Source organism: Cherax quadricarinatus, chromosome 12 (genome assembly GCF_038502225.1).
Source record: "Cherax quadricarinatus isolate ZL_2023a chromosome 12, ASM3850222v1, whole genome shotgun sequence".
NCBI classification, from domain to species: Eukaryota; Metazoa; Arthropoda; class Malacostraca; order Decapoda; family Parastacidae; genus Cherax; species Cherax quadricarinatus.
This window is the reverse complement of record NC_091303.1, coordinates 20,796,961-20,818,999: the sequence shown is the minus strand read 5'-3', so window position 1 is coordinate 20,818,999 and position 22,039 is coordinate 20,796,961. Positions and strand designations below refer to the sequence as shown.

The 22,039-nt window shown below is 40.2% G+C and overlaps 1 protein-coding gene across 1 annotated transcript in view; it reads left to right on the top strand.

Annotated features, from left to right (window-relative positions):
- The window catches only part of Asap (ArfGAP domain of ASAP), a gene marked incomplete in the record, with an annotated part of 838,555 nt that overhangs the window by 578,809 nt on the left and 237,707 nt on the right, over nucleotides 1-22,039 (top strand). The window contains 1 exon segment of the mRNA XM_070084261.1: nucleotides 10,080-10,165. Coding sequence (XP_069940362.1) covers nucleotides 10,080-10,165 — 86 coding nt within the window.

The window sequence follows — 22,039 nt, the reverse complement described above, 5'->3', positions numbered from 1 at the left end:
CATCTCTGGGCCAGCATTTTCATTTGATCAACTGACTGTATCTCATTGACATCACAATGCTGTACAAATGTGTTCCAGACTCTAGTCATCCTGGGGATAAATGATCTCAGATGAAGTGATGTTCTGGAGAAGGGTACAGCCAAAGTGAAGTTGCTGCTTTCTGCCCGTTTTGTGGTATAAAAGCTTGCTTCTCACTGTCCTCGAAGTGGATCCAAGTGTGGTACTTTGACAATGTTGGCCCTCTCTCTCTCTCTCTCTCTCTCTCTCTCTCTCTCTCTCTCTCTCTCTCTCTCTCTCTCTCTATCTCTCTCTCTCTCTCTCCATCCCTCCCCTTCTCCTCTCTCTCTCTCTCTCTCTCTCTTCTCTCTCTCTCATCCCCACTCCCACTCTCTCCCTCTCTCTCTCTCTCTCTCTCTCTCTCTCTCTCTCTCTCTCTCTCTCTCTCTCTCTCTCTCTCTCTCTCTCTCTCTCTCTCTCCCCCCCCCCTTTCCCCCCTCTCTCTCTCTCTCTCTCTCTCTCTCTCTCTCTCTCCTCTCTCTCTCTCTCTCTCTCTCTCTCTCTCTCTCTCTCTCTCTCTCTCTCTCTCTCTCTCTCTCTCTCTCTCTCTCTCCCCTCCCCCCCCTCCCTATATATATATATATATTCAGTGGAACCCCGGTTATCGGCTGTAATCCGTTCCAGAAGGTCGGCTGATAACCAAAATGGCTGAAAACCGAATTAATATTTCCCAAAAGAGTTAATGGAAATACAATTAATCCGTTCCGGACAAAAATATTCACAAATTTTTTTTTTTTTAACAATTATGTAATTATTACATACCTTTATTGAAGGCTAACACTGGCTTCTGGAAGATAGGGAAGAGGGATGAGTTAGTGTTTGGAAGTGGAATCCCCCTCCATAAAGCAAAGCCTTCTCTGGGGTTACTTTCCTTCTGTCTTTTAATGCCAATAGGACCAGCTTGAGAGTCACTGGACCCCTGTCTCACAAAATAACTATTCAGAGTGCTCTGTTTCTCGCATCTCTTTAAGATTTCTCTGCAGTGGGACAGGGTTTTGTCACTAAACATGTTGCAGATATGGCGTGTTTCAGCTTTGTCAGGGTGGTGTTTCTCTACTAAAGCTTGCACCCTAGTCCACATTGCACAAACCTCTTTAATCACTGAAGAAGGCACCTCCTTCACTCCCTCTTCCTCCTCCTCCTCTGAAGCAAGTTCCTCAGTTGCAGTCTGTTGCTGTTCGAGATGAAACTCTTGCAGCTCTTCAGTGGTTAGCTCTTCCCTGTGGTCCTCCAACTCTTCCACATCCTCGCCACTCACCTCCAACCCCAGGGACTTTCCCAGTGCCACAATAGAGTCCACAGGGTCGGCAGGGTCAGGGTCGGCAGGGTCAGGGTCGGCCTTAAACCCTTCAAAATCCCTCTCTTGGACACAATCTGGCCACAGTTTTCTCCAAGCAGAGTTCAAAGTCCTGGAAGTCACCCTCTCAAGCCTTACCTATAAGGCTTATGCAGTGGAGGATAGTGAAGTGATTCTTCCAGAACTGTCTTAAGGTCAACTGAGTGTCCGACGTCACTTCAAAGAACTTTTGAAACACTGCTTTTGTTTAGAGCTTTTTGAAGTTAGAAATGACCTGCTGGTCCATGGGCTGGAGGAGAGGAGTGGTGTTAGGAGGCAAGAACTTCACTTTTATAAAATTGAAGTCCCTAAACACTTGGTCTTTGAAGTCTGGAGGATGTGCAGGAGCACTGTCCAGTACCAGGAGGCACTTGAGTGGCAATTTCTTTTCGAGGAGGTATTTTTTTCACACTTGGGCTAAACGTATCATTAACCCACTCTTTGAAAATTTCCCACTAACAAAACATTTACCCAACCCGCCTACCCAAGAAATAAGTGACCCATGCCTTTTGAAACTGATTAGCTTTCCACATCACACACAATCTATTCTTCAAATGACATTGTTTTAATCTTGATCACACTCTGGGATTTCTTCTAAGTGATACATGAGTAAGGTCCATTTTGTAATACTTCACTTTGAAATCCCCTGGACTAGCATAATACCACACAGGCACAAAAAAGTCCTTTTCGCAAGCCTACATCATTTAATTTATAAGTCTTTCATAGCTTCAGAACCTTGCACTTATCTACATTGAACTGCATCTGCCACTTTTCTGACCAAGAATAGAGTTTGTTTAAATCCTCCTGAAGTTCCCTAACATCTACGTTTGAATCAATTATCCTACCTATCTTTGTGTCATCGGCGAATTTGCTCATATCACTAGTAATTCCCTCATCAAGATCATTGATATATATTATAAACAACAACGGGCCCAAGACTGATCCCTGTGGAACGCCACTTGTTACAGATCCCCACTCGGATTTAACCCCATTTATGGACACACTCTGCTTCCTGTCAGTGAGCCATGACTCGATCCACGAGAGCACTTTTCCCCCAATGCCATGGGCTGCCACTTTCTTTAACAGTCTATGGTGCGGAACTCTATCAAAAGCCTTACTAAAATCTAAGTAAATAATATCAAATTCTTTATTGTGGTCAACAGCCTCAAAAGCTTTACTGAAGAAAGTTAATAAATTAGTTAGACAAGACCGGCCTCTTGTGAATCCATGCTGAGTATCATTAATCAAGCTATGCTTATCGAGATGGCTTCTTATAATCTCAGCTATAATTGACTCTAGTAATTTGCCTACAATTGAGGTCAGGCTTATTGGGCGGTAATTTGACGGTAAAAAAGTAAGCCTGTCTTTCATAGGCTCGTGTCCTGGCAGTGCCTTTTCCTCCTGGGTAATGTAGGTCCTGTTTGACATTTTCTTCCAAAACAGGCCTGTTTCGTCACAATTGTAACACTTGTTGGGGTTCGAATCCTTCAGCCTTTACATAGTCCTGGAATTCGTGAACATACTTTTCAGCCACACGTTTGTCAGAACTTGCAGCCTCACCATGTCTTACAACACTGTGTATGCCACTATGCTTCTTAAATCTGTCAAACCATTCTTTGCTGGCCCTAAATTCACAAACTGCAACATTTGTTCCAGGCATTTTCTTTGCAGGATCCTCATGCAGCTGCCTTGCCTTCTCACAAACAAGAGACTCCACAGCACTGTCTCCCACTAATTCTTTTTCCTTAATCCACAATAATAATAACTTTTCCATCTCTTCCATTATTGGTGGCCTTTGTTTAGCTAGACAAGTTACTCCTTTTGCAACATTAGCAGCTTTGATTTGTTCTTTCTTTGCCAGGATGGATGTAATTGTTGATTTATTCTTGCTGTACATCCTGGCAAGTTCCACCACCTTCATGCCACTTTCAAAGTTTTCTATCACTTCACGCTTAAATCCCATGGTGTTTCTCACTTTCTTTACCACAGGAACTTTCTTTTGAGCCATAGTTACTTATTTCACAGTTGCACTGGAAAAAAAAAATGCTAAAAAAACGGAAAACAAGCGAAATGTTTGGATGTATGAGCAGAAGCTTCCTCAGCCACCGAGAGACAAAGCCAAACTGATGCACAAGCAGCCACAGCCGGCGGATGGACGCGTCCCAAACAGCCGATAACCGGGCACCGAAAAACTGGCCGATGACAGAACTGGCTGATAACAGAACCGGCCGATAACCTCGGGTCCAGTGAAGTTTTTGCCTCCTACTCCTCTCCTCCAGCCCATGGACCAGCAGATCATTTCAAATTTCAAAAAACTGTACACGAAAGCAGTGTTTCAAAAGTGCTTTGAAGTGACCTCAGACACTGAATTGACCCTAAGAGAGTTTTGGAAAAATCGCTTTAGTATCCTCAGTTGCATAAACCTTTTAGGTAAAGCTTGGGAGGGAGTGACTTGCAGGACTTTGAACTCTGCTTGGAGGAAATTGTGGCTACAATGTGTACAAGAGAGGGATTTTGAAGGGTTTGGGGCTATCCCTGAGGAGCCTATACCAGTTGTGGAATTTATTGTGTCATTGGGGAAGTCCATGGGGTTGGAGGTTAGTGGGGAGGATGTGGAAGAGTTGGTGGAGGACGATGATGAAGAACTAACCACTGATGAGCTGCAAGAGCATCTGCAACAGCAAGAGACCACAGCTGAGGAAATTGCTTCAGAGGAGGGGAGGGAGAGATGGAGGAAGTTGCCTTCTTCAGCAATAAGGACATTTTTACAATGTGGACAAAGGTGCAAGCCTTTATGAAGAACATCACCCTGACACAGCTATTGTAAGCTATGCTGGTGACTTTTACAATGACAATGTTGTGGCCCATTTTAGGAAAATCTTAAAGGAATGCCAGATACAGAGCTCTATGGACAGATTTTTGGTGCGACAGAGGTCCAGTGACTGTCAAGTTGTTCCTGGTGGCATTAAAAAAAGAAGGGAAGTAACTCCGGAAAAGGACTTTGTACCAAAAGTCCTTATAGAAGGGGATTTCCCTTCCAAACAATAATACACCACCACCATCTCCCCTCCTCCCATCTCATCACTTGTCACTACATCTTCAATAAAGGTAAGTGTCATTAATTCTTTATGTAGTATTTATTGTGCATGTATCATTGTTTTCTGCGCAGGAAAATGTACATTTCATGTGAATTTTTTTTTTTTCATACTTTTGGGTGTCTGGAACGGATTAATTGGATTTCCATTATTTCTTGTGGGGAAAATTAAATCGGCTAACGATAAATTCGGCTAAGGACAAGCTCTCTGCAATGGATTAAAATCGTTGGTCGAGGGTCCACTGTATGCCATAGAGTTGATATTAGTGTCATGTTCTTTAAAAAATAATTTTTTTTTGAGTATTTTTCGATGTCTGGAATGGATTGATTATATTTACATTATTTCTTATGGGAAATATTGATTCAGTTTTCACACATTTCGGTTTTAGGACAACCTTCTGGAACAGATTAAGTTCGAAAACTGGGGTTCCACTGTGTGTGTGTGTGTACTCGCCTAATTGTGGTTGCAGGGGTTGAGACTCAGCTCCTGGCCCCGCCTCTTCACTGATCGCTACTAGGTCCTCTCTCTCTCTGGTTCCAGAGCTTTGTCATACCTCATCTTAAAGCAGTGTATGGGTCCTGCCTCCACTACATCACTTGCTCGGCTATTCCACTTCCTGACGACTCTGTGACTGAAGAAATACTTCCTAACATCCCTCTGACTCGTCTGAGAGAGTGTGTGTGTGTGTGTGTGTGTGTGTTATTTTTTTTTTAACATTTTGGCTTTTTCCCACTGAGGCAGGGTAACCCAAAAAGAGAGAGAGAAAAAAAAAGAATGAAAAAAAACTTTCATCATTCAACACTTTTTACCATCACTCACACATAATCACTGTTTTTACAGAGGTGCTGAGATAGGACAGTTTAGATGTCACTCCAAACAGCCAATATCCCAAACCCCTCCTTTAACCCCTTGACTGTCGCAACCCCTAATCTTGAGGTGTCTCCTGGTGTCGCAAAAAAAAAAAATTCTTATCAAATGATAGAGAATATTTTCCCGATAGTAATGACACAAAAAAAAAAAACGAAATTTGATGGAAAACTAACGGAATTACACTCTTGCGAAGTTAGCGACCTCGGTGATATTTACAAATCGGCGATTTCGCCCACTTTGAGCCCTATTTTCGGCTAATTTCATTGTTCCAGTCGACCAAACTCATAGCTATTTCTTTAGAACTCCATTTTTTCTATCAATTGAGTACAAGAAACTGCCCATTTACTGATTTCAACTACCCAATAACGTGGTCAGAAATTTGTAGTTTGGCCAATTTCACGAAAATTAAAAAATATGACAATTTCAAAATAAGGTCCAGAATGAACAATGCAGACATTACTGGCTCCAAAATAACATTTTCTTTGTTCATCAGTCATGTCTCCAGGCCCCTCTGATCTTACTCTTGCTTTCTATTTTGAAGTTTTATTGACACAAAAAATAGAAGATTTACTGTTATGCAGACTACTGCAATATTGTAATAATTGTACAAATAATGTCAAGCCATTCATGACTGCATATTAGAATGGCTAGTTGGACATTTATTGGACAATGACATCATTCGTTTACTTTTGAACATCAGCAAAAATCAAACATTTCCCCTGCTTTGAGCTCCATTTCCAGGTTCTTTTTATAGTAAAACCAATCAAAATCATTTCTATTTCTATAATATGTTTTCCATTCTATCAAATGAGACCAAGAAAACGAGAATACAACCATAAATACTATATGAAAATAGACCACAAAGTCTAGACCACAAATCCTGCAGCACGCAGTGATGCAGGATTTGTGGTCTAGACTTGAGTTGTGAGACTCTCTGACCGCGGGTTTAAGCTAGCTGGTCTAGTGGCTAACACGACGGTCTGGAGTTGTGAGACTCTCTGACCGAGGGTTTAAGCTAGCTGGTCTAGTGCCTAACACGACGGTGTGGAGTTGTGAGACTCTCTGACCGCGGGTTTGTGGTCTATTTTCATATAGTATTTATGATTGTATTCTCGTTTTCTTGGTCACATTTGATAGAATGGAAAACATATTATAGAAATAGAAATGATTTTATATGGTGCACACTGACCATACAGACCCATTCTCTCACATGTGGGCCTACCAGCTTTCTCCTGCTTGATTTGAAGCCGCTAGAATTTATGAGTATATATACGTCAAACATGGTACCTTGCAAGACGTATATATACGACCAAAACAGTCAAAGGGTTAAGGTGCAGGCACTGTACTTTCCCATCTCCAGGACTCAAGTCTGGCAAACCGTTTTCCCTGAATCCTTTTGCAAAATATTACCCTGCTCACACTCCAGCAGCTCATTAAGTCCCAAAAACCATTAGTCTCCATTCACTCCTATCAATTACACTCACACATGCCTGCTGCATGTCCAAGCCCCTTGCACACAAAACCTCTTATACCCCCTCCCTCCATCCTTTCCTTCCCCTCCACACATCGGCCGTCTCCCACTGAGGCAGTGTGTGTGGCACAAGTCGTTTTTGGCCACAAAGTCAGTGGCAGCCACAGTTGACTCAGTTACTAACAACCACAAATACAGATGCCCCCACTTTCCTCTCATTGTTAACTATAATGCTTTACTGCTGCTTAGTGATCCTCAAAGCACACTTGTACTCGCCCTCAGAATGTATTGATCTCTTGGGTATTATATTTAAGCAGTGTAATGTAAATCATTATTTTTAAATAATTACAGTAATCTAAATTGTAATTATTGCAGAGGGTTTTTGAGCCAATTATAGAACAGTTATATTGATGTTAATTTGTTATTTTTTAACTCTTGAGTGCCTGATATTTTGAAAAATTTACAAGCGCGCACACATAAGACCTTACATACAAACAGCTACAGTTGAAAATAGTACTAGTTTATATTCAAGAGTGTCAGTATTGCACATATTGTACTGAAATATGTTACACATTTGCTATACTATTTGGTTTTTGGTTTGCATTCATAATGCAGGGTAGATGGGAAGAGGGAGTGAGAGGGATGTGTGGGGGAGGGGGGATAAAAAAAGAAGTAAATATTAAATGGTTTTGCTTAAAATGCTAAGCAATAAGTAACAAGAGGAAACATATTTGCTCTGTTTATCAGGGTTGAACCATGGGTGAGACAGAATATACAAGCAAGTCTCTTAACACCTGTTGCCCATTACCAAGCAGTAAATAGATGCCTAGGAGTTAGTTGACTATTGTGGGTCTAATCCTGAGCAGGGTCTAAAAAGAAAAGAACTCCAATTTAAAGCAGGCACAGTCCTTAGCTTTCTTAGGATGTCCTGGGTTATTAGCTCTCTGGTTTCTAATTTGAATACAGTCAGTCGTACTGCACTAATCTATGATGACTTTAAGGAAACTTGAAATAAATAATTGATTGCATATGTTGTCTAAAAAAAAAAGAAAATGAGCCTCGCCGGCTGTCTCCCATCAAGGTAAAATTACCCAGAAAAGATAACAGCAACCACCCAGAGTGTGTGAAATAGAAACTTATTAAATGTTTTACACTGGCAGGATTTCTGCTCTTTATTTTGTCTAATAAACACACAAGATGACAGGTAAATCTTGCAACTAATATTTACTGACATCCAGTATATACTACATCCTTGTGAATGTTTGTGTACATATGTGAATACACATTCATGTAAGTTAATTTTAGTTCCCATAGTTTTCGAAAAAGAAATGGAAAACATGCCCACTCACTCTGCACCGGGACCAGATTCATGGAATGCTCTATTTATAAAGAAGTGCAAAGTATGTACCACTAGCACGAGCCCTCATTATTCTTTGGAGAAAGAGCTTAGATCTAGGAAAAATACCAGAGGCCTTAAAGAGTGCAGATATAGCTTCTTTGCATAAGGGAGGTGGTAGAGCACTAGCTAAAAATTAGACCAGTTGCCCTAACCTCTCGCATCACAAAAATCTTCGAAAGAGTGATGAGACAGCAGATTACAAATTTCATGGATCAGCACAACCAACATGGTTTTAGAGCAGGACGATCATGTCTGTCACAGCTGCTGAACCATTATGACAGAATTATGGAGGCATTGGAAGATGATCAAAACACAGATGTGATTTACACACATTTTGCAAAGGCGTTTGACAAATGCGATCATGGAGTGATAGTGCACAAAATAAAGGCCATGGGCATTATGGGGAAGGTAGGCAGATGGATTTTCGGTTTCCTAACACACAGAACACAAAAAGTAGTAGTGAACAGGGCAAGATCCAGCATCAGCAAGGTCAAAAGCTCAGTGCCCCAAGGCACTCTCCTGGTACCTCTGCTGTTTCTCATCCTCATAGCAGACATAGACAAAAACACCCATCATGCTTTTGTATCATCATTTGCAGATGACACTAAAATAAGCATGAAAGTCACTATGGTAGAGGACACTGAAAAAGTACAGGAAGACATTAACAGGGTTTTCCAGTGGGCAGTGGAGAAGAACATGACGTTCAATGGTGATACATTCCAGCTGCTTAGACATGGAAAGAATGAAGAACTCAAAAGGAGCACTATACTATACAAAACTCAAGAGGGTCGCCAAATAGAATGTAAGGAACACGTAAAAGACCTAGGAATAATTATGTCAGCAGACCTTTGTTTTAAAGACCATAACAAGACAAAGATCACTACAGCCAGGAAGATGACGGGGTGGGTATCAAGAATTTTCAAAACAAGGGAAATACGTAATGCTGATTGTGACACTCTTCAAATCGCTAGTGCTCCCTCACTTAGAATATTGCTCAGTGCTGACGGCCCCGTTCAGGGCAGGAGAGATAGCTGAGCTGGAACAAATACAGAGATCGTTTACGGCTCACATTGAGCCTGTAAAGCACCTAAACTACTGGGAACGCCTGCAAGTCTTGAACATGTATTCATTGGAGCGGAGGAGAGAGAGAGATACATAATAATATATATGTACTTGGAAGGTACTTGAGGGCCTGGTCCCAAATCTGCACACTGCCATAACAACATACTGGAGTTAGAGATATGGGAGGAAGTGTAAAATAAACCCATTGAAGAGCAGGGGTGTGGTGGGGACAATCAGGGAACGCTGTATCAACATCCGGGGTCCCGGACTATTCAACATCTTACCAGAAGATATCACAAACACGACTGAAACCAGTGTAGAAGCCTTCAAGAGGAAACTGGACAAGTATCTTCACCAGGTGCCAGATCAACCAGGCTGTGATGGATATGTGGGGCAGTGGGCCTCCAGCAGCAACAGCCTGGTTGACCAGGCAAGCACCAGACGAGCCTGGCCCATGGCCGGGCTCAGAGAGTAGATAAACTCTTGAAACTCTTTAAAGGTATATCAAAGGTTGCAGTTGTAGTTTTTTTCTTTCAGTTGCATGACATAAGGAAAATAGGGCTTTTTAACCCCATTTTAGCATTAGTTACTAAAAAAACAATCTAGTATATATTTAAGAATTCATTGTTATATAGTATTAATGTTTTGATATTACAGTGAACATTGATGCAAGTGCTTTCATATTTGTATGTATCTGATACATCTATAATGTTATAAACACACACAGTGCCTTTCAAAATTGTTTTATTATGTCTTCTGTATGCTAATATGCAATTTTCTATTTTCCAGTACTTGATAAAAGTAAATGAAATCAAGACCAAAAAGGGAGTGGAATTTTTGCAGAAACTTGTGGAATATTACCATGCATATTGCAAGTAAGTTGAGATATGAATACTCAATTATATATTTTTCTCTTCAAACTATTGAATTCTGGTCTCAGCTTGGGCTCTGGGAGTAGGAAGAAATTCAAAGGTAATTTCTGTTAAAATTAAAAAAGTAAATTTAAAAATGAAAATAGAGCTCTTTCACCATTTAATATTGTAAAGAAGTTTTACAATTTTTTTTTTTTGAGTAACACATCCATAAATAAGGTTATTGATTTAATTTGCAAGCAAGTGATGTTTATGATGATGATATGAATTTTTAAATAAGAGTTCCAGGTCTGTATGTAGGAGGAGCTGAGAACCTTATTGCATTGTAGGAAAACATTGAATAAGGATCAGTATCTCAGTGAGTAGCATTTAAATAAAGGTAGTTTCTAGCAGGAAAAAACATTTGACTTATAACTGCATAAACATTCTTCACAAACATGTATAGTGTGTTAAAATTAATATCTTAAAAAATAGTTGCCACTATTCCTTTAATTAACTGAAGGCTGTATGATAATATAATACTTACAGTGTAATGCACCTTGAAAAGTACAGGTCAGTATGGCTTGGCATGGCTTCATGGAAAAAATGTGATAGATGTGTTTTGGGTGGCTAGAGCAAGTGTTGGCTTCCTACCACTGTACATTAAAATGAAACAACCTATTTTCATCACAATGAATATCTTCCTTTTGTAGCCACAATCTCCAGTATTTCCAGTTTAATAGAAAGCTGCTTGTCTACAGTTCTTGGTGGAGAAATATTACACATGAGTGGTGGAAAGTTTTGCTTGTTAACCACAGCAGTAGGATGCTGCATGCCTTATCTCACAAGTAAACTGCCATAATATTTCATTTAACTTCCCATAGTGGCCAGATGGCTGCAGTGGCTAAAATGTGGGCAGTTACCTTTGAAATCATCCAGTAACCTGTAGGTTACTAGAAGATTTAGGAGGTAACTGCTCTTACAGCCCAGTCCCAGATCAAGTCTCCTAATTGCTGGCCTCACCAACCAGGATGCTGGTGCAAGCTGCACACAACCCAGCATATGAATTGCAGTCCAACTGATAAGGAGCTGACTTAAAGAAATTATCAGGTTCTCTCTTGAAGACACCTTAACCTAACCTAAGACAATTAGGGGTCTGTTGGTAATTCCCCTTATGGTTGATGGAAGGGTGCTGAATAGTCTTGCTCCCTTTATACTTACTGATTTATCTCATAGTGCACTATGAGATAAATCAGTAAGTGCTTTACATTGGAGATATTTTGCACCATCTGCTGAGTCTCTTGCTTTTGTAGGGAGGGATTTCAATGTGTAGATTACAAAACAATCCCTTCAGAATTTTAGGGGTGAATTATGATGCATTTTTCTAGCCTACATTCCAAGGAGTACAATTTAAGGAACTTAAACATTCCCAGTAATTTAAGTGCTTGACCAAATTTATACAAGCAGTGAAGGTTCTCTGTACACTGTCGACATCTGCGATTTTGTCTGCCTTAGATGGGGCTGTTAGTATACAACAGTATTCCAGGCTAGAGAGAACAAGTAACTTAAAGATTATGATGTCACCATTGGCTTGGAATCTCATGTTTTGATGGTTTTAGTTTTCCTTGTGGTGGTTGTAGAAACATTGTTGTGATTCTTGACATTTTTTTTTTTTTTTATTATCACACTGGCCGATTCCCACCAAGGCAGGGTGGCCCGAAAAAGAAAAACTTTCACCATCATTCACTCCATCACTGTCTTGCCAGAAGGGTGCTTTACACTACAGTTTTTAAACTGCAACATTAACACCCCTCCTTCAGAGTGCAGGCACTGTACTTCCCATCTCCAGGACTCAAGTCCAGCCTGCCGGTTTCCCTGAACCCCTTCATAAATGTTACTTTGCTCACACTCCAACAGCACGTCAAGTATTAAAAACCATTTGTCTCCATTCACTCCTATCAAACACGCCCACGCATGCCTGCTGGAAGTCCAAGCCCCTCGCACACAAAACCTCCTTTACCCCCTCCCTCCAACCTTTCCTAGGCCGACCCCTACCCCGCCTTCCTTCCACTACAGACTGATACACTCTTGAAGTTATTCTGTTTCGCTCCATTCTCTCCACATGTCCGAACCACCTCAAGAACCCTTCCTCAGCCCTCTGGACAACAGTTTTGGTAATCCCGCACCTCCTCCTAACTTCCAAACTACGACCAAACTACGTAGGTAGTAGGTTGGTAGACAGCAACCACCCAGGGAAGTACTACTGTCCTGCCAGATGACTGTGAAACAGAAACCTGTAACTGTTTTGCATGATGGTAGGATTGCTGGTTTCTTTTTCTGTCTCATAAACACGCTAGATAACAGGGATATCTTGCTACTCCTACTTACACTTTGGTCACACTTCACAGACACGCACATGCATATATATATACATACATCTAGGTTTTTCTCCTTTTTCTAAATAGCTCTTGTTCCTCTTTATTTCTTCTGTTGTCCATGGGGAAGTGGAAAAGAATCTTTCCTCCGTAAGCCATGCGTGTCGTATGAGACGACTAAAATGCCGGGAGCAATGGGTTAGTAACCCCTTCTCCTGTAGACATTTACTAAAAAAGAGAAGAAGAAAAACTTTATAAAACTGGGATTCTTGACATTATCACTATTAATTCCCTTACATTAAACTTAATGTAAGGGAATGATTCAGTTTTGTTTTATACTATGTTCCACATTTTATTTTATAATTTTTTTTCATAGCAAAGTAACTGAATTTGTCCACATTGAGCATTATTTTGTTTTTCTGTGGCCCACTAGAAAACTTAATTTGCATCTGCTTGGAGATTTGTTGTCTCCTTGAACGATTCTGCTCACACAAATTCTTCTATCATTTAAAAAAAATGATAGTGCTATTGGTTTGTGTTTTTGTGTTGGATATGGGAATGAGAGAGAGAATTAGACTAATACTCTGTCTTTATGTAAAGAACTTTTCACTGTGTCAGTCTCTGATTTTACTTTGTTCACTACTGTATTACTCCTTGGGCTCTGTTTGTTAGGAAGTTAAATATTCATGTACCTACTCTTCTAGTTATTTCTATTGCATGCAATTTGTATGCTATTAAACCATGATCACGTTTGTCAAAGGCTTTTGCAAAGTCTCTCTACACTACATCTGTATTGTGTTTGTCATCCAGTGCATCCAAGACCATGTTGTTAAAATAATAAGTCATACTTTTGAAATAGTACCATTTGTTCGTTAACTACCTTTCTTATTGCATATATAATAGTAGTTAATCACATAAGAAATCCTACTAAATAGTTTGTTTAATCCTTAAGTAGTCTTTTAAGCATTGGGATTAGTTTGCCCGAATGCATTGCATGCTAGTAGCTTTCTTTTGTGCCTACCAATGTTTTATTACATGTAAAGTACATTTTGCACTGCATAAGAGATTAAAATATGTATTTCTTTTTTTCAACACTCCAGCCATTTCCCACCGAGGCAGGGTGATCCAGAATGAAAGAAAAACCCAAAAAGATAGAAAAAACTTTCATCATTCAGCACACTCACTATCACTCATACATAATCACTGTCTTTACAGATGCACTCAGATATGACAGCTTAGACATCCCTCCAAACTGACAATATCCCAAACCCCTCCTTTAAAGTGCAGGCATTGTACTTCCCTTTTCCAGGATTCAAGTTCGGCAAACCGGTTTCCCTGAATCCCTTCACAAAATATTACCCTGCTCACATTATAACAGCTCGTCAGGTCCCAAAAATCATTCGTTTCCATTCACTCCTATCTAACACACTCATGTACACTTGCTGGAAGTCCAAGCCCCTCACCCACAAAAACCTCCTTTACCCCCTCCCTCCTGCCTTTTTGAGGACAACCCCTACCCCACCTTCCTTCTCTTACAGATATATATGCTCTCCAAGTCATTTTACTTTGATCCATTCTCTCTAAATGATAAAACCACTTCAACAACCCTTTGACAAACACTTTTAGTAACTCCACACCTCCTAATTTCCACACTACAAATTCTCTGGCAGTTTGGAGGGATATGTTGTGTATCTTTATACGTATATGCTTCTAAACTGTTGTATTCTGAGCACCTCTGCAAAAACAGTGTTAATGTGTGAGTGTGGTGAAAGTGTTGAATGATGATGAAAGTATTTTCTTTTTGGGGATTTTCTTTCTTTTTTGGGTCCCTGTCTAAGACCTACTTTTACTGGGAAGTAATCTCCCTCTCTCCTACACACTGTAACATGAGCCTCGCTATCCTCATAACTCTTTACAGCATTTAGTAACATACCACCTATTCCATACACTTGCTATATCTGCCACATTGCTTCCCCATCCACTCTATCATATCTTCTTTCAATGCACCAGCCATATCCCACCAAAGCAGGGTGGCCCTCAAAAAAACAAAAGTTTCTCTTTTTAGCTCTAGTAATGTATACAGGAGAAGGGGTTACTAGCCCCTTGCTCCTGGCATTTTAGTCGGCTCTTACAACACGCTTGGCTTATGGAGGAAGAATTCTGTTCTACTTCCCCATGGAGATGAGAGGAAATAAACAAGAGCAATAACTAGTAAGAAAATAGAAGAAAACCTAGAAAGGTGTATATATATATGCACACTCCAACAGATCTGACGATCTGTTGGAGTGTGAGCAGGGTAATATTTAGTGAAGGGATTCAGGGAAACCGGTTATTTTCATATAGTCGGACTCGAGTCCTGGAAATGGGAAGTACAATGCCTGCACTTTAAAGGAGGGGTTTGGGATATTGGCAGTTTGGAGGGATATGTTGTGTATCTTTATACGTATATGCTTCTAAACTGTTGTATTCTGATGAGCACCTCTGCAAAAACAGTGATAATGTGAGTGTGGCAAAAGTGTTGAATGATGATGAAAGTATTTTCTTTTTGGGGATTTTCTTTCTTTTTTGGGTCAGCCTGCCTCGGTGGGAGACGGCCGACTTGTTGAAAAAAAAAAAAAAAATGTACATGTATATGTAGTGTGACCTAAGTGTAAGTAGAAGTAGCAAGATGTACTTGAAATCTTGCATGTTTGAGACAAAAGACACCCGGAATCCTACCATCATGTAAAACAAGTACAGGCTTCCATTTTACACTCACTTGGCAGGACGATAGTATCTCCCTGGGTGGTTGCTGTCTACCAACCTACTACCTAGGGCTCAGTAAACTTATTCCCCTATAATTTTTACAATCTCTTTTGTACCCCTTCCCCTCGTATAAAGGAATTATACACTCTCTCTGTCAATCCCTAGGTACCTTCCCCACTTTCATGCATTTATTAAACAAAAATACCAACCACTCCAGTACTCTAACTCCTCCTGCTTTTAACATTTCTGTCATGATCCTGTCAGTTCCAGCTGCTTTATCCCCTTTCATTCTATTTAATGCCTCACACACCTACGCCACTCTCACATCCTGTTCTTCTTCACTTCTAAAACATATACCTCCCTGGCCAGTGCATAAAATTACTTCCTCCCTTTCTTCATTGACATTTAAAAGTTCCTCAAAACATTCCTGCCATCTACCTGATATCTCTAGCTCCCCAGCTACTACTCCCCTACTTTGTTTTTAACTGACAAATCCATTCATTCCCTAGGCTTTCTTAACTTGTTTATCTCATTCCAATTTTTTTTTTTATTCTCATCAAAATTTCTTGACAGTACCTCTCCCACTCTATCATTTGCTCTCCTTTTACACTCTCTCACCACTTTCTTCATCTTTTTTTTACTCTTCATATACTCTGCCCTTCTTATATCACTTCTGCTTTGTAAAAACCACTCATAAGCTACTTTTTCTCTCTTATCGCACCCTTTACCTCATTCCACCAATCATTCCTCTTTCCTTCTGAACCCACCCTCCTATAGCCACAAACTTCTGCCCCACATTTTAATACTGCATTTTTAAACTATCCCATCCGTCTTCAGCACCCCTTTCCCCTCCACTAACCATACTTGCACTAGCCCACCTTTCTGCCAATAGTTGCTTTTATCTTGCCCTAACTTCCTACTCCCTTTTGTCCCATCTCCCACTTACTCTAAATGTAGCTACAACTAGATAATGGTCTGATATAACCATTGCCCATCAATAAACATGTACAGTGGTGCCCCGAGTTTCGGCCATAATTCGTTCCAGAAGGCTGCTCGAGTGCCATTACTGAACGAATTTATTCCCATAAGGAATAATGTAAATTAGATTAGTCCATTTCTGACCCCCAAAAATACACTTACAAAAGCACTTGCAATAATACACTTACATAATTGTTCAGTTTGGGAGCTGTACAAAACTCAGGGTACCACTGGACATCCTGAAGCCTACCCATTAATCTTTTATCCACCATTACATAATTTAACAGACTACTTTCATGACATGCTATATCATGTCATGCTTTATCCGGTCATGGACCGGGCCGCGGGGGCGTTGATCCCCGGAATAACCTCCAGGTAGCCTCCAGGTATTACCAAACTTCTTTCTACACATAGTTCAATTAACCCTTTAATTGTCGCAAGCCCAATTCTGACACGGTCGAAAAATATTTAAAAAAAAAAAAGAAAAAAGATTTTTTCTTATCAAAATGTTAGGTTTAATATACTGAGTGTTTTAAGCCTAAAAATTTTTTTTGCACTCAGTACTTACTGAGATATAGAGGCATGAAGTTGGCAGAAAATGAGCCGCATATGGCAACAGCGGCGAATGCCGCTCACCCGGTAAAATTTTTTTTACTTCCATTCAAAGATTTCTTGTTTTTTCCACTGCTATGTTTTTCAGTAACTTATGTGGCCTGTGATACTAAAGTAAGGTACAGTGTACATATATACAATGGAACCTCAAATTTTGAACATATCACTTATCGAACTCTTTGAAAATCGACCGCTTTTTTCGAACCAACTTTCTCCCCATCATTGAGCTTGCCCCTTTTTTCGAACCAACTTTCTCCCCATCATTGAGCTTGCCCCTTTTTTCGAACCGCCGGGTACCGGACCTGTCCGCCAGCCTGCTCTGTCCGCGTCCCCACGCAGGCACCTTGAACCAGTCTGGCTTTGTTGATGCTTGAGTGAACACTAACCTGCAGTCTCATTCAAACATTTTACGATTAATTAATTGTGTTTAGTGCTTGTGGGACTGTGAAATAAACTACCATGGGCCCAAAGAAACTTGCTAGTGGTACCCCTGTGGTAAAGAAAGTGAGAAACACCATAGATGTGAAGAAGGAAATAATACAGAAGTATGAGAGTGGTGTGAGACTTGTTGAGCTTGCCAGGATGTATGGGAAAAACAAGTCGACCATCACTTCTATCCTGGAAAAGAAAGAACAAATCAAGGAAGCTGATATTGCAAAAGGTGTTAATATGCTAACCAAAAAAAGACCACAGACAATCGATCAGGTTGAGAAGTTGTTGCTGGTGTGGATCAAGGATAAAGAGATGGCAGGTGATAGTATTTCAGAGACGGTTATTTGTTATTTTGTGAGACGGGGGCCCAGTGACTCTCAAGCTGGTCCTAGTGGCATTGAAAGACAGAGAAGGGAAGTAACCCCAGAGAGGGCTTTGATACCTAAAGTTCTTATGGAGGGGAATTCCCCTTCCAAACACTAACCCCAACTCCCTCTCTCCTCCTCCATATCTTCCAGATGCCATCACCAATCTTCAATAAAGGTAAGTAAAAATGTTATATTATACGTATTTTTTTTTTTTTTTTTTTTTTTTTTTTCAACAAGTCGGCTGTCTCCCACCGAGGCAGGGTGACCCAAAAAAGAAAGAAAATCCCCAAAAAGAAAATACTTTCATCATCATTCAACACTTTCACCACACTCGCACATTATCACTGTTTTTGCAGAGGTGCTCAGAATACAACAGTCTAGAAGCATACACATATAAAGATACACAACATATCCCTCCAAACTGCCAATATCCCAAACCCCTCCTTTAAAGTGCAGGCATTGTACTTCCCATTTCCAGGACTCAAGTCCGACTATATGAAAATAACCGGTTTCCCTGAATCCCTTCACTAAATATTACCCTGCTCACACTCCAACAGATCGTCAGGTCCCAAGTACCATTCGTCTCCATTCACTCCTATCTAACACGCTCATGCACGCTTGCTGGAAGTCCAAGCCCCTTACCCACAAAACCTCCTTTACCCCCTCTCTCCAACCCTTTCGAGGACGACCCCTACCCCGCCTTCCTTCCCCTATAGATTTATATGCTTTCCATGTCATTCTACTTTGATCCATTCTCTCTAAATGACCAAACCACCTCAACAACCCCTCTTCTGCCCTCTGACTAATACTTTTATTAACTCCACACCTTCTCCTAATTTCCACACTCCGAATTTTCTGCATAATATTTACACCACACATTGCCCTTAAACAGGACATCTCCACTGCCTCCAACCGTCTCCTCGCTGCTGCATTTACCACCCAAGCTTCACCCCATATAAGAGTGTTGGTACTACTATACTTTCATACATTCCCTTCTTTGCCTCCATAGATAACGTTTTTTGACTCCACATATACCTCAACGCACCACTCACCTTTTTTCCCTCATCAATTCTATGATTAACCTCATCCTTCATAAATCCATCCGCCGACACGTCAACTCCCAAGTATCTGAAAACATTCACTTCTTCCATACTCCTCCTCCCCAATTTGATATCCAATTTTTCTTTATCTAAATCATTTGACACCCTCATCACCTTACTCTTTTCTATGTTCACTTTCAACTTTCTACCTTTACACACATTCCCAAACTCATCCACTAACCTTTGCAATTTTTCTTTAGAATCTCCCATAAGCACAGTATCATCAGCAAAAAGTAACTGTGTCAATTCCCATTTTGAATTTGATTCCCCATAATTTAATCCCACCCCTCTCCCAAACACCCTAGCATTTACTTCCTTTACAACCCCATCTATAAATATATTAAACAACCATGGTGACATTACACATCCCTGTCTAAGACCTACTTTTACCGGGAAGTAGTCTCCCTCTCTTCTACACACCCTAACCTGAGCCTCACTATCCTCATAAAAACTCTTTACAGCATTTAATAACTTACCACCTATTCCATATACTTGCAACATCTGCCACATTGCTCCTCTATCCACTCTATCATATGCCTTTTCTAAATCCATAAATGCAATAAAAACTTCCCTATCTTTATCTAAATACTGTTCACATATATGCTTCAATGTAAACACCTGATCTACACATCCCCTACCCACTCTAAAACCTCCTTGCTCATCCGCAATCCTACATTCTGTCTTACCTCTAATTCTTTCAATTATAACCCTACCGTACACTTTTCCTGGTATACTCAGTAAGCTTATTCCTCTATAATTTTTACAGTCTCTTTTGTCCCCTTTCCCTTTATATAAAGGGGACTATACATGCTCTCTGCCAATCCCTAGGTACCTTCCCCTCTTTCATACATTTATTAAACAAAAGTACCAACCACTCCAACACTATATCCCCCCCTGCTTTTAACATTTCTGTCATGATCCCATCAGTTCCAGCTGCTTTACCCCCTTTCATTTTACGTAATGCCTCACGTACCTCCCCCACACTTACATTCTGCTCTTCTTCACTCCTAAAAGATGGTATACCTCCCTGACCAGTGCATGAAATTACTGCCTCTGTTTCTTCCTTAACATTTAAAAGTTCCTCAAAATATTCTCTCCATCTACCCAATACCTCCATCTCCCCATCTACTAACTCCCCTACTCTGTTTTTAACTGACAAATCCATATTTTCCCTAGGCTTTCTTAACTTGTTTAACTCACTCCAAAATTTTTTCTTATTTTCATTAAAATTTCTTGACAGTGCCTCTCCCACTCTATCATCTATATTTGTTGTGTGTATCTAAAACTATAATGTAATACTATCTATAAAATGTATTTTTTGGTGAATATTTTTGGGTTTCTGGAACGGTTTAATTTTATTTCCATTATTTCTTACGGGAAATACTGCTACGCCTTTCAAACTTTTCGAATTTAGAACTAGCTCCTGGAATGGATTAAGTTCGAAATTTGAGTTTCCACTGTATACACTTTGTATGCAACACAATAAGTGCACAAACATTCTCATCAATATATTGTTTACTAAACTTGTTTACACAAACAGTACAATTTTTTTTTAATTTCTATTGTTCTATAATATATATATACAAATGTACAGTCACTGAACACTTTCCTAGAACTGCTGCAGCTTGTGGAATTCTTTGAAACATGGGTATATGCATAGTGGTATTTTACACTCCTCACACATAAAACGAGTGTCTCTTCGTTTTTGTTGGTGTTTTGTTGTATGTGCACAGACATAACACCCCTTCTGAGCAGTTTTCTTGAAAGTAGTATGAGGCAGTTGTATGGGGTAGTGATCACCAGGCCTCAGACGAGAGATCATGTGTTGATAATTTCGTGGGCGCTGGTCTATTACAGGTGCTGTTCCTTGGTACTTGAATATTATTTGTCTGATGACTGACAAACAAAATTCACCATATTTGGATTTGTTGTTGGTCTTCAACTTATACATATTATAAGCATTCAGCATGGAAATATCAAGAAGATTGAAAAAGAGTTTTATGTACCACTTATAACTCTTGCCATCACAATCAGCAAACATAATCTGCATGTCACATTTGTCTACTAAGCGCATATTGAGGTTGTAGTCCATCACAGCTGCAGGTTTTAGAATGGGTTCATTGGTCTCTCTATTCTGCCACTGTCTGCCATTTAGTGTCAGTGAACTGATGTTAACAATGTGACATCACGTTTGTCATGCTTCTGAAATGCCATGATGTCATTGGCAGCAAATGCCTGCACCTCACCTCTGTGAGTGCCTGCGTCAAACCTAGGCATATGCTTACGATTTCCATGCATTGTGCCACACACGTCTGTCATGTTTACTCACAAGAAATCACTGAGTAAAGGGCTTGTGTACCAGTTCTTTCTTTCAACACACCGGCCGTATCCCACCGAGGCGGGGTGGCCCAAAAGGAAAAACGAAAGTTTCTCCTTTTACATTTAGTAATATATACAGGAGAAGAGGTTACTAGCCCCTTGCTCCCGGCATTTTAGTCGCCTCTTACAACACGCATGGCTTACGGAGGAAGAATTCTGTTCCACTTCCCCATGGAGATAAGAGGAAATAAACAAGAATAAGAACTAGAAAGGAAATAGAAGAAAACCCAGAGGGGTGTGTATATATGTGCTTGTACATGTATGTGTAGTGTGACCTAAGTGTAAGTAGAAGTAGCAAGACGTACCTGAAATCTTGCATGTTCATGAGACAGAAAAAAGGACACCAGCAATCCTACCATCATGTAAAACAATTACAGGCTTTCGTTTTACACTCACTTGGCAGGATGGTAGTACCTCCCTGGGCGGTTGCTGTCTACCAACCTACTACCTATATTGTGTACCAGTTATCAGTGTATAATATATGCCCCTTACCAAGATATGGTTCCATCATTGTTCTCACCACATCACCAGAGATACCCAATAACTTCCTGGTATCTCTCAATGTATTACTGCCAGTGTACACAATTATATCCAAAACCAGATCACCTTTGCAGTCACACAGTACAAATAACTTTATACCAAAGCATTTTCTCTTGCTTGGTATATACTGCTTGAATGACAGTCTGCCTTTGAAGAAAACCAAAGACTCATCAATAACAAGCTTCCTGAAGGAATAAAAATACATACAACACTTTTGTTTCAGGTACATAAACACATTCCTGATCTTATAAAACCTGTCGTTTTGTCAGCCCTTGTTTTGTCCAAGAAGTGTAGCATACGTAACAGTAGCAGTAATCGATTCACTGGTATAATATCACTAAAGCCTGGGGTTGAAATCAGGCGGTCTGT